The sequence below is a fragment of the Anguilla anguilla genome, chromosome 4 (genome assembly GCF_013347855.1).
Source record: "Anguilla anguilla isolate fAngAng1 chromosome 4, fAngAng1.pri, whole genome shotgun sequence".
Taxonomy (NCBI): domain Eukaryota; kingdom Metazoa; phylum Chordata; class Actinopteri; order Anguilliformes; family Anguillidae; genus Anguilla; species Anguilla anguilla.
Window position 1 is genome coordinate 37,043,599 of NC_049204.1, and position 13,509 is coordinate 37,057,107.

Consider the following 13,509-nt stretch of genomic DNA (forward strand, 5'->3'; position numbering starts at 1 on the left):
GAAGTGTATGGGCTTCATATTTAAAGTGACAAATCATAGCAGTGAATACATTAGCATAAGTCTCCACCCCAATGATTATTGGCATTAAATTGACGATTAAATCTGTTCCTCCAGTTTTCGCGCGCGCGCACACACACACACACACACACTCTCTCTCTTTCCCCCTTTCTGTCCCTCCCGTTTTTGCACGCACTACACTAGAGGTAAAAAAGGTTAAAGGTAACGAACATTTCATTTAACAATCTTCCCTCAGTGTTTGATAAACGTAAGAATGACAGACACAAAATACTTGTATTATGTTCATATGTTTATTGTACTCATGCTTTGGCAATATGTATGCCAATAAAAACTTATTTGAATTTTAGAGAAAGACGATGGCTAGCTAGTTAAAATGATCTTTTGCTAGCTAATACAGCGCTAACTGATGGTGAAGCCACTGTACCCGACACCGCCTCCATTCGAGGTGGCGGCACACCCCCGGCATGTTCAAGGGTTTATGATCTACCTGGAGTAGAAAAAAAGTTTTGAAAAAATTAAATAAAAAATTTGCTCCTCCATGTAGATCATAAACCCTTGAATATAAAAACGACTCATTGAAATCGGTTGAGAAATGTAAACGTTATAGTGATTTTTATCCAGAAAAACCGCAGCTCCCCCGTTTACTTGTATTTGTTTACAGGCCAGTCTTGCCTGCTCCAATATCGCGGCAACGTTGATGTACGATCCAAAGGCCAATGCGGAGTCTACGTAAAGACTTTCCCCTTGAGTTGCTCAATAACTTTGAAATAGACTTCCTTATGAGAAGGAAATGCTGATTACTCACAGAAAATAGCACTTTGAAAGAAGAGATATTTCCGTGAGCAACCAACTCAAACTACAGGACATATAAATACACTAAGCTAGTCATACGAATATCCTTCTTGGCAACTTGAATGCTTGTTGACATCTTAGATTATTTCGAAGAACAAAAGAGCACATTTCAGAGCAGACACTATGACTTGCTGCAAAACAGACTGCATTGAAAAACCTCTATCCAGGTTATTTGAGAAATTTGGACGTATTGTGGGCAACCACCCCTTCTGGTTTCTCATAATTCCTCTGCTTCTCTCTGCTGGCTTAGGAGGGGGATTTTACTTTCTAAAAGAAAGAGAGACAAATGACATCGAGGAGCAATATACACCAGTGAATGGACCCGCCAAGCGCGAAAGAGATTTTGTCAAGGAAAACTTTCCTCAAAATGATACAATGTTTTCTAGTCAGAGGCTCTATACCGATGGCACATATGCATCTCTAATAGCAGTTTTTAAATCAAATGTTCTGTCAAATGCAGAATTAGAAACTGGGGCATTTGAGAGAATTAACAATTTGGATAAACAAGTCATCAATATTGCTGTGAAGGATGGACAAGAGCAGTTTACATTCAAAGACATTTGTGTAAAGTCCTCAGAAGAAATTAAGTTTCCTGGACTTAATCTAACCTCACAATTTGGTGGAATCAATAAGAGTGACAGTGTTTTAGCAATTAGACTTTATTACTACATACAACAAGACAACAAAACAAGATCTGATCTATGGCTGGATCAATTCCGAAAATTCTTCTCCAGCAGATTGACGATCAGTGATATGGAGGTAAGTAGTAGCATGAGTGGTGCACATATTTCCAGTGATTACATGATTCCAGTGATATTTTGACTAAATCTGAGAAAAGACACAGGAATAGCATGATGTGTTTTACTTTACATTTGGCACTTTCACACAATAGAGAGATTCCTGTAACCCAGTCCTCCTATCTTGCTACTTGTCTTTACTTAAAGTCTAAGTGGTTGCATCGCCTTGCAATGTTTTAGCCATGGCATGTAGATCCAGCTTGCTGGCCTGACTCTTTTTGATAGCCTACTGAGTACTGACAACTTTGACTGTCTGTCTTGAGAAATGCTTGTAAGGTATAGCCTAGTTCTTGATTAGTTTCTGTTTTAAAAACGCTCTCTTTGCAGAAGCCACAGTCACAGGAATGGTTAAAAAAGCTTAAATGCCCAGGAAACATCAGGACAACTGGGCAGAAGGGAGTGGTGTTTTAAATACAGAAAGATATTTAATTGAGCCTGTCTTAGTTTCTCCTTAATTTCTGACCTCAGTGTGTTATGGAAAGAAATTAATGAGAAAACCTGCTGGAGTGGAGATATCTGCAACCTGACTTTGTAAGTCTGTGTGGAAGCTTCCCTGACTTTTCCTGGTCGGAATAATGATTTTAGCTTTAACTTGTTAACTTGTTCAGGCTTTAACTTGTTCACTCAGTGTTGCTTTGGGCAACACTGAGTGACTTTTTACTCATCATCTTGAGAAATAAGCCAAGTAGCCTATTACTAAGTCCCCGACCTGATTTAGTAAGTGATAATATTTTTGGTAGCTTCGATTTATTCAGCTCTGAATTTAGTTTTTGTAGTCTTTTTGAGCTCTACTCAGATATTTTCTCTTAATTTAAAAAGTGGGCCAAGCTGGTTAGTAAACGAAAGTCACTGCCTTCGCCGCTATATGCTTTGACCGTGATACATTTCACATTGATCTGCCCCTGAGAGTTAGATTCTACTTAGGTTGAACTAGACATCATTTGACAGTAGCGTGATCAAGAGGTAGGAAGCTCCACAATAACGTAGGTTATTGGCTTATAGGTTATAGCCAATAACCTATAGGTTACTGAAGATGGTTGAGATGTGGTCTGTTCAAATCTTGCCTAGTTCAGTCACATAAAAAATAACGTATTCATTTTTAAATCAGACTGGGGGGGGGTCACAGCGGGGACTGCGGGGTTGTGCACTAAACCAGTGTCTGAAATATTGTCTTGGTCAGCGCAAAGGCTAGAGATGCGCTTGAGCCACACACTCATGAAACCTTTGTGATTTGGCCATGGCTTGCTGATATGTTCAGTGTTAATGAAGTAAAAATAACAATTTTCTTCTCACCCAAGGTCACCTAATTTAATTTCTATTGTCTAACATATATAGATTTCACATGTTATAACAGTGCTTGTTTTTTTTGTCTTTATAGGTGTTTTATTTTACGTCAAAATCTCTACAGGAGGAGTTTGAGAAAAATTCTGAAGAAGTGATACCTTTATTTTCTGGCACATACATTCTTGGCATCACCTTCTCAATAATATCATGCATGAGGTATGCTTCTTTTGGTCTATAACATCCTATGTGGTCAAACAGCATGGGTATTTTAGAATGAGCTGACTCATTTATGAAATGAACACATCTGGGGAGAACTAATAGTTACAGTGTTTACATTTCACAGCCATGAGTGTCTTAGACAATGTTGGAGATGTTGGCGCGTCATGTAATGTATACAATATTATTACTTAACTGGGTAACAGAGTATTGTAATTAGATACTGTTTAAAATTGAGTTATAATATTACAGTTACTTTTTACAATTACTATTTTAATTAACATGCATTACTGGTCAATTAGCCTATGTGAATACAAAGAACCATTGACATAGCTGAGTGATCTATCAATGGCTATCATAAACAGCCTACCTTAAGAAAGACCACTGTGAGGTTGGGTTAATGACCTACCGCTGCGTTTGTGTCATCAAAATAAATAAGAACTGGAGACAGCTTGTGTACCCTGACGACGGCTCCTTTGAGCTGAAATGCATTGGTCGGTTTGTGTTTTTTATCTTTGCCAAGCCATGGATTTACAATAAAGGCTTTTTAAAATAAAAAAAAATAAAAATTTTTTTTCCAACAGAACAGTGTGCCTTGGACAGCCTTTAAGTTTTCCTACAGTAGCCTACTCTTAATGTGTTTTTCTACAAAGGAAAGGAACTTAAACCCGTTTATTGCTAGCCTATTTCAAAGAGCACCTGATTCTTGTTCGGCATGATTGTGGACCCACGTAGCACGCCTATTGTTTAATTAAGAACTGGAGACAATTTCCGCTTTCCAGTTCCATGTATTCCTTTGGGAGCTAGTCATTGGTGCATTAAGCCAGTTTGTAGAGGCTGCCCTGTTTAACTATGGGCCTCCTGGCCCCAGATGCACACTGGATGCCTAAACTTGAAGGGATGAATGGAAATTAACCTGGTATCTTCTTCTGTGGGGCTCAGAAAAAAATTGGTCCCTGGAGAGTAATAAGTTCTGTATGAGGAAATATCCAAAATAGTATAATTTGGCAAGGGTAAATTCATAGTTCTGAATGGAACTTGGAAATTTGCTCACTTAAGCCGCGTTTCCACCAAAATTACCCGGAACTTTCAGTCCCAGGAAATACTTTTCAAGGAACTAAAAGGTTCCTTCAGCCCATGGTTGTCTGCGTTTCCACCGCGGTCTAAAGTCCCGCGAAGATTAGGCAAATTAGCCCACTGATGTATGAAAAAGCGACGTTGTCGTCGGTCCATCTGTCCTATGATTTCTTCTGTAACCCCATACTACCACCGAAGTAGCCTATTATTTTCTAATAACCGGGACAGCCCGGAAGGGTTTATTCCACTTATATACAACGGGCTACCAACAATGACTGTATATGGTTACTTTTGTATTTATTGATTTTTATCGATTTAATCACCTGGAATTGAAATATTCTTCTGCAGCCGTTTGGGCATATTTTACCGTTGTCAAGCAAAAATGTTGTTGGTAGTTGAACTTGGACCGTTATGCAACAAATAGTATATAACAGGCCAATAGTCAGATTGTAACTGTTGTATATATCCTCTCAAACACATTCATTATGTTTTTATGCGAACATTCGCTTTCATGTTTTGACATCCGAAGCGACAGAATGCATTCACATTTCCAATATAACTGGCAACAACAGCAGAAAACATGCACACGTTGTAAACAATTTGCTGTTTGATTACTTTCTCATCGTCAATTCCATATAGGCTAATCGCAAAATGACAAGAATAGAACGAAAACTCTGACTTGCGTTTACATTTAAATTAGTAGTGGTACAGCCACCGTTTGCTTTCCTTCGAAGTTACTGCTAGCCGAGCAGCGAAGTGTGCCCTCCAGATGCGAACCATGCACCATAAATTAGTCCATAGTCTTCCTGGTCTTTTCGTGGAATTGAAGAATGGCAGTAAAATGGAATAAAATTACGGCAGTCTGAAAAAGCTAAAGGGACGATTACTTATAATGGTGTGGGGGTGTTGGAGAACCAGAAGCGATGAATATAGGAGAACGAAAAGCTAACGCTACCGGAAGTGTTAGCCACAAAGTCCCGAAGGACAAAGGAAGGGGAACACCCGAAAGTAAAACACAAAACAAATAAGATCCTTGGGAGAGCAACTCCCGCACACAAAGGATCCTAAACAACAACAAAAAAACACGGAGTAAAAAAACCACTCCGAAGGACCCCCTTGTCCAGCCGTAAAACTGGCTCGCGAAACCAAAAGCGACCCGTGAAAACCAGGGCGAAAAAAGAAAAGGACCAGTGGTACAGAGGCGAAGCTCTGGTACCAAACCCAAAACTGGTCTCAAATGAAAAGACAACTGAGTAGCAAAACTTACTCAGCGAAAAGAAAACCTTGAGACGCAGCTCAGAAAAACACAAACAAAATACATTACCCAGGACAACGTCCCGATACCCACCGGCTCACACGAGCTCAAAATAAAAGTATAAATGCTCTTAAGGCGTCAGAATGCGCTCACTGCACTAAGAGACTGACTCGCCTTAAGAGGACACAGAACCAACCACAACACAGTTCAGTAAACCGTCCACCTCTACCTCTACCTCTACCTCTACCTCTACCTCTACCTCTACCGTACCGGCTTTGTGTTAACAGGATTTTACACAGAAGCGCAGATGGCTGTTCTGTCAGTGCTTATAAAGGCACCTCCCCAGGTGAAAATAATTGGGAAATCAGACACCTGGAACAAATTAAGAACTTCTCAAAGGCCAGGTGCCTTCTAGTGGCAGCACAAGGCCACTACACCCCAGAACCATGACATTACTAGAATTAATCTGTTATTTTACCCTGACAAAAAGTGCGAAAGGTGATTTCCAGTTTGCTTGTACTGTATCACCAGTGTGAATTACGCAGAACTACCGCATACCTCACATAACTGTATCAAACATTTTGAGTCAATTACAACGGGCTAACAAAGAAAATCCGGAAGAAAATATTCAGCAACCGAATTAATCCGTTTGAATGTTCTGGTAGCCTACGTAATATGCTGTCCCAGCACGAATGCTTAGCATTTTATAAAACGAATACTAAAGCAAGAAAAGAACAGAAGAGCACACGTTATAATTCCAAGACATTGGCAGGCTATAACCAAAACTAGGCTACTGCGCCGCATAACATACAAGTTTGATTTGAAGTTATTATGAAAATAAATTTGTTTGCAGCTGCATATTTTCAAACATGGCGGTTAATGGCAGAAAATAAATACAAAAAAATGCTGCGAGTACTCGACCAATCAGAAATGTTCAGTGCTGCAAGCTCCACCCAAAAGGTTCCTGTACTTTCGGAAAGTACTACCCCCCGAGCAAGAACTTTTTGGGGGGTAAAATAAAGCCCCAGGAACTAAATTTAGACCCTAGTTCCTGCGGTGGAAACACACTGAGTTCCTCAAAAGGGAAATACCTGAAATACCTCCAGTAACCACTGGAGCTTGTGAGCTCCAGGGGGCATGTCAATCACGGGTCTCTTGTTTTGTGTGTAGCGTTGGTGATTGATTGACGTCTTGCTAAATCCTGCCACTAACAACTGATTAAGGGCTCTATTTTCCGGCCGGTGCATGGTGTGTTGTGAGCCATCCTGCTAGCGGAATGGTCATTTCTCCCAAAGTGGGAAAAAGTGTTTCTCCCAAAATGGGAAAAAGTGAGTGTCAAGGTTGGGGGTATGTCAGTCTATGTATATTGAGTGATGGACTGCAATTTTGCAGCTCATTGCAATTCTCCGGTCTGTGTTGTCTGAATTTGCGCCTTCGCCACCCGCCAGCTCAGACCAGATATACAGCATAAATTGCAGCCCAGCGTAGAGCAGATTACTAATTTCATGGAATTCCCATGCAATATGCCATTTTTTACAAATGTAGAACACTCAGAACAGTAATGACTCTTCTCAGGAGTGGGAAGGAAGTCACAAAAAATCCTAGGAGAACGTCCAAAGAACTGCGGGACTCTCAGAAAATTAATGTACAGAAATGAATGTTTTTAAGGGCTGAGAGTCTGTGGCTATTGCAATTATTTCTGTTGGGAACCCTGAAAAGTGCCAAACTCTCGGTGCTGTATAGGTATGGGGCATGTCCCGCCAAGGCATAACTTGGCGGGATGGCATACCTGCCATCCCAATCACTGCCAAAATCTAGAGAACAATCATATTTTCTGTCAAGAGTAGAAGTTCCACTTTGTTTTTTTCAAATAGAAAATTATACCAACATTATCTGGGCCATCAACATTATCATGCCCTTAAAGGGGCAGTCCACCCAAACAGAAATTTATGTTTGTTTCCATTTTCCCAGAATATTAGCTATTCATCCAGATAGTTTCGCTGAGACTTCATGAGTTTTCCAGATATCTGCTGCAGCCCCCTCATGATACAATGGACTTCAGTGGGTCCCTTGCTTTTGTGGTCTCAAAGTACCAGTATTCTGCAGCAAAGTGACAACATTGTTTTAATAATGATGACACTGCACCCCATAATACTGGCATACTGAAACTTTGCACGGATGTACACAGTTAGCATACTGGAAAGTATACTTCATAGACAGTAGTTTTCAGTGAAACCATGCACAACCATGATATTTGTGAGTAACCATAGCATTATATTTCAAAAAAGATGCTGTTGTTGAGTTTTTTTATTATGTGAATTTTTGAGGCCACAAAAGCTAGTGACCTGTTGAGGTATGTATCAGTATGAGCTGCAGCAGGTATTAAGGATAAAATTTCAGCAAAACTATCTGGTTAGATTGATAGCACTCTGGGTAAGTGGTGAACTGCATTTTAAAATCCAGAATCCTCTGCAATCATATTGGGCCGCAATCTCTCCATAATGCTCCCAAACAGTAGACGATTTTCGACTATTGTTTCTCGGGTACCATTTTGCAAACTGATCGACTGATTGGTGCTTCAGTTATTAGTTGCATTCGCCACAACTTCACTTGAGCAAAAAGGTCCAGTTTTAAAAAAAATGAAAGCAGCACACATTTAACAATACACAAAATTCTGTCTGCCTATTTTCAAAACATAATAACATAGACATAAGCGGATTTTTGAAGCAAGCAAACCAAACTGTGGGTGGCGAACGGAACAGTTCTTTTTTTCATGAACAATTGCATCCCTAACACACACACACACACAGGGGAAAAAAATACAGTAACATAAAAAAGGTTATGAAATCAATTTTGCTTTATTGGGTGTTGTACAATTTTGTTCTTTGTTATTTTTGTTTTGAATTGATAAAAAAAGAAATTGAGAGTCACCACCCATCTCTTAGGCTGGACTGTGTCAGGAACAAGGTGTGGGTGGCTGCCTTGGGAGTGCTCTCTGCTGGTTTGGCGGTGCTGTCCTCCTTTGGATTGATGCTGTACATCGGTGTGCCCTTTGCCATGACTGTGGCCAACTCTCCCTTCCTGATACTCGGTAATATATTTAATCTTAAATTAATTAGTAAAGATTTTCTGGTATGTGTTTTTAAGAAATATAACATCAAATCATTAAATCAAACCAATTTCATTTGTATAGCACTTACAGAAAACTGTCACAAAGATATTTTACAGAGTATCGTCTATAGCTGATGTATGACATTCAGACATTGTGATGTTTAAATGTTAAAATTGGGAAACAAGTATGGTCTCACTGACTGATTTTTGACTGTTGTGTTGAGGAATACTATTTCTTCAGCTCTCATCAGCAGCCCAAACCATTGGAGAAACTCTTGGGGTTTACTCATTGTGCAGCATTAACCTACTCCTAGACAAACCTACAATTGTCCATATTATGATTATGTTTTTATATTTCTGCTGTTTTTACATTGTCTGCTGAATATGGCATCTTCCCTTAACTTCAAGAAACTGAAAATACCATACAAGCTTGCTATTTTGTAAGTAGCTACCATCTGAGAGCTCTCTGAGAGGTGGAACAAAACAGGAAGTTGGTTGTCAGGGTTTTGCATTTTACACGCAAAATAGCAATTGGATTTCAATTCTGCTTACCGGAGGCACATTTATGTACCAAGAGTAAATGGAATGTTGTTAAATCATATTCGGATATCTAGATACAAGTCGCAAGAAACGACATGGTGTAAACGAGGCCAAATTGACTCTATGGATCTGAAGCCGCTATCTTGGTCCAATCACTTTTGATTATATTTACATATAAAAGGACTGAATCAGACATGACTCTCATTTTGTAAACACAGTCATGAGGCACACTTCTACTTCAGTAGCTTTGGTCAAGTATTGATCATGCATTCTTGTAAATTAACTTATTAACCCTGAAAGCTAGCCAGTTTGTGCATTGGCCACTTACACTACAGTATGTGGACACCCCTTCTAATTAGTGGTTTCAGCTATTTCAGCCACACCCATTGCTAACAGGTGCATGAAATCAAGCATACAGCTGTGCAATCTCCATTGACAAACATTGGCAGTAGAATGGGTCATACTGAAGAGCTCAGTGACTTTCAATGTGGCACTGTCATTGGATGCCACCTTTCCAACAAGTCAGTTTGTCAAATTACTGCTAGAGCTGCCCCAGTCAACTGTAAGTGCTGTTATTGTGAAGTGTAAATGTATAGGAGTAACAACAATTCTGCAGCAACCACTATTTCTGTACGACTCTGATCCAGGTCAATAGGCACCACTGTAACTAATGAGTTAGAGAGTTGCCAAAGTCCAAGGTGGGATTTGAACCCAGGCCTCTCACTCCTCCATAGATTTCATAGGCAAATGCGTTACCAGTCAGCAAAAGGCAAAATCGCTCCTAGCCAAGGGCAACGTTGTCATTTTAGTATTTAAGGGTTGCATTGCCAGATAATGTTGTCATTGTAACATGCCACGAGACCTTTGCTTTACTGTACCTTTACTGTGCTTCACTACCGAACTAGCTGAGCAACACCCACTACACTGACAAACATTTCTGTGAATTTGTCTAAAAATATAGGGCATTGTTTGGGGAGCCTATACAATGTCATTTCATGCACAGGCAATGGGATTTTAGTAATATGGCATGATGTTCAAAGGAGCAAAAATCAGCAATAAAGATGTAACATTATTTTTTAACACACCTCCATGTAAATGGTAAATGGACTGCATTTATATAGCGCTTTACAATTGATGCCTCTCATTCGCCAGAGCAGTTAGGGGTTAGGGGTTAGGTGTCTTGCTCAAGGACACTTCGACATGCCCAGGGCGGGGTTTGAACCGGAAACCCTCCGACTGCCAGACAATCGGTCTTACCTCCTGAGCTATGTCGCCCCTAATGTAAACAGCTTTTATGTTATTTTTACCACAGATCTTAAAAAGTCTTCCTTTGTAACAATTAAATTGTATATGACACAAAAGTAGCACCGTAGACACAAAATGTGTTGAAAGTAACACAAAAGTAGTAACACAAAAGGAGTGTTGGATAACACATCCTGTTTGAGAGTAGGTGAAATAAACTAAATGTACAACTTCGAAAATGCATTTTCCAGATTATTTAAACTATTAATTAAATTATTAATTAAAGCTAGATGTTAGTTAGATATTAACACAACAAACAAAATGTGTTTTGTCATTTATTAAAATTGCTAGCAGCAATATTGGTTATCCCCCAATAATATTGGTTATTGTGTTGGCCACAAAACACATCAGAGCATTGATAAAGCCCTATTTTGTTTTTTTAGGGATTGGTGTTGATGACATGTTCATTCTCATCTCCTGCTGGCAGCAGACTAATGTTCATGCCAAGGTTGAGGACCGTCTGGCAGACACCTACAAAGAGGCGGCCATCTCCATCACCATCACCACCCTGACAGATGTCTTGGCTTTCTACGTCGGCCTCATCACACCGTTCCGCTCAGTGTGGTCTTTCTGTCTGTACACCAGCTCTGCCATTCTGTTCTGTTACATTTACAGCATCACGTTCTTTGGGGCGGTCCTGGTGCTCAACGGACGAAGGGAAAACAGCAACAGGCACTGGCTGATCTGTAAGAAGGTTCCAGAGGAATGCCCACCTGGTCGCTCCAAAGTGTTCAGCCTCTGCTGTGTGGGAGGAGCTTATGATCACCAAACTGGATATGAGGAAATCCAGCCAATGAATCACTTCTTTAAAATGTACTATGGGCCGTTTCTGACCAAGACCTGGACCAAAGCAATGGTTATTCTGCTCTATGCAGCATATTTGGCAGGTAGTATTTATGGGTGTTTCCAGATACAACAGGGCTTAGATCTCAAAAATCTGGTACCTGACAGCTCCTACACTGTTAAATATTATAAAAATGAAAAAGAGTACTTTGCTGGATATGGTCCAAATGTTATGATAATAGTGAAGAATCAATTTCCATACTGGAATGAAAACAGTAGGTTTGAACTTGACACTTGTATCGAAGACTTTAAAAATCAACCGTACGTCAAAAAGAACGGATTTACATCTTGGCTGAAATCATATGAAGATTATGCAGTGACAAATAATTTGAATTTAAAGGATGAATCTGTGTTCAAGACCAATTTATGCTCATTTCTTGAGAGCTCTGATATCAAGCAAGATGTCAATTTCACCAAACAATCCATTCATTCCACTCGTTTCTTTATCCAGATGGAAAACATTACCACTGCTGTTGATGAAATGAAGATGCTGAACACACTTAGAGACAAGGCGAGAAAATGCCCTGTCCCATTACTGGTTTATCACCCTGCATTTATCTACTATGACCAGTATACATTCATAGTCAGCAATACCATCCAGAATATAGTTGTCACCACAGGAGTCATGCTGCTGATCTCCCTCTTACTGATTCCAAACCCTGTATGCTCTCTGTGGGTGACGTTCTCCATTGCCTCCATCATTGTGGGTGTCACTGGTTACATGGCTTTGTGGGATGTTAATTTAGACAGCATATCCATGATCATTCTTGTTGTCTGCATTGGGTTCTCAGTGGACTTCTCTGCACACATTTCTTACGCCTTTGTCTCAAGCAACAAGCCCACCGCCAATGAGAAGGCCATTGACGCACTCTACACCCTGGGCTATCCCATAGTGCAGGGGGCTGTTTCTACCATAGTGGGGGTGGTGGTGCTATCGGCATCACAGAGCTACATCTTCAGAACCTTCTTCAAAATCATGTTTCTGGTTATCCTAATAGGGCTGTTCCATGCCATCACTTTCATCCCAGTGTTTCTGACCTTATTTGATATTTGCAGAAGCCCAGGTGAAAGCAAAGGTCAAGACAAGCTGACTTACAATGACAAGAAATTAGAGAACACCCATAACCCAAGTACACAGCATGACAGGAAAATTCTAAAAAAAAGGGTTTATGAAAATGGAGCGTTTTATATGTATGATGATCGAAACCAGGTTCAAGAACACAATGGTGTTTTGTCCATTGACCACAGTAATCCGCACTTACTATATGGTCAAACGAGCATGACAAGTCATACTAAATCATATATACTGAACACTCATCAGACATACATGTACAGTGGAATTAATAATGTGAGTAATAATCCTCACCAATCGCTGCATTTCAGTGATATGACAACACATGCTAGGCATGCTATCTCAGACCCTGACTGCCCATGATGTTTAAATGTTTCATATGAACATAAGAAAATTGTACAAACAGAAATTGTAGATTTTTCCTGTTCTATTATGTACTGTACTGTTATGTATTATTACATTAATATATTTTATGTTTTTTTGAGATAGTGTTTTGTTGTTTTGTTTGAGTTAATATGTTTAATTGTATACTGTATATATGTGTGAATTTTCTACTGACATAACTAATAAATATTATCCAAACTTCATAATTACTGACTAACATTGTAGTTAAAATGGGAGGGGGCCTGAACTCTCTAAATCAATAAATCTAACCTTATTAACCTCATTTGTGAACGTAACAAATGATGACTTGCTGAGCCGGAGGTCAGCATGAGTGATGCGATATAAATGTTATAAATGCTCAGAGGGACTGCCCCTCTGTAGGATTTGAACATCCTGTTGTGTGAACTGATTTCTCTTCTGCTAAATAAAGAATCCTATTTTTTTACAGTTCCTGCCTCGTACCTTTTCCTACCAACTCTGGGAGTCTTACAGTTTATATAGGTTTTGCTTTCTCACTGTAAAAAAAAAACATGGCAAAGACCAGTGTTTATTTTTTTGTGAATGGAAAACCCCAGATTAGTCATTCTAAAATGACATAACTTGCGTCCTTGTACTTTATCAGCTTCTGCTGTAAGTATGACATCACAAAGTGAGCCAAATGAAAGGCCAAGATATACCCCGAGGGAGTGTAAAGACAGCCTCAGCTATGGTTGGGTATGGCTACATCTTTTAACACCCTTGCTATACTCTAAGAGTTA

The 13,509-nt window shown here is 39.6% G+C and overlaps 1 protein-coding gene across 1 annotated transcript; it reads left to right on the top strand.

The window, feature by feature from the left end:
* The first annotated feature begins 873 nt into the window (after positions 1 to 873).
* On the top strand, positions 874 to 13,147 carry LOC118226267 (patched domain-containing protein 3-like). The gene is made up of 4 exons (XM_035415753.1): positions 874 to 1,629; positions 3,046 to 3,167; positions 8,445 to 8,590; positions 10,836 to 13,147. Exons 1-4 carry the CDS (start codon positions 994 to 996, stop codon positions 12,728 to 12,730), a joined length of 2,799 nt encoding a protein of 932 aa, XP_035271644.1. The 5' UTR covers positions 874 to 993; the 3' UTR covers positions 12,731 to 13,147.
* Positions 13,148 to 13,509: the final 362 nt, after the last annotated feature.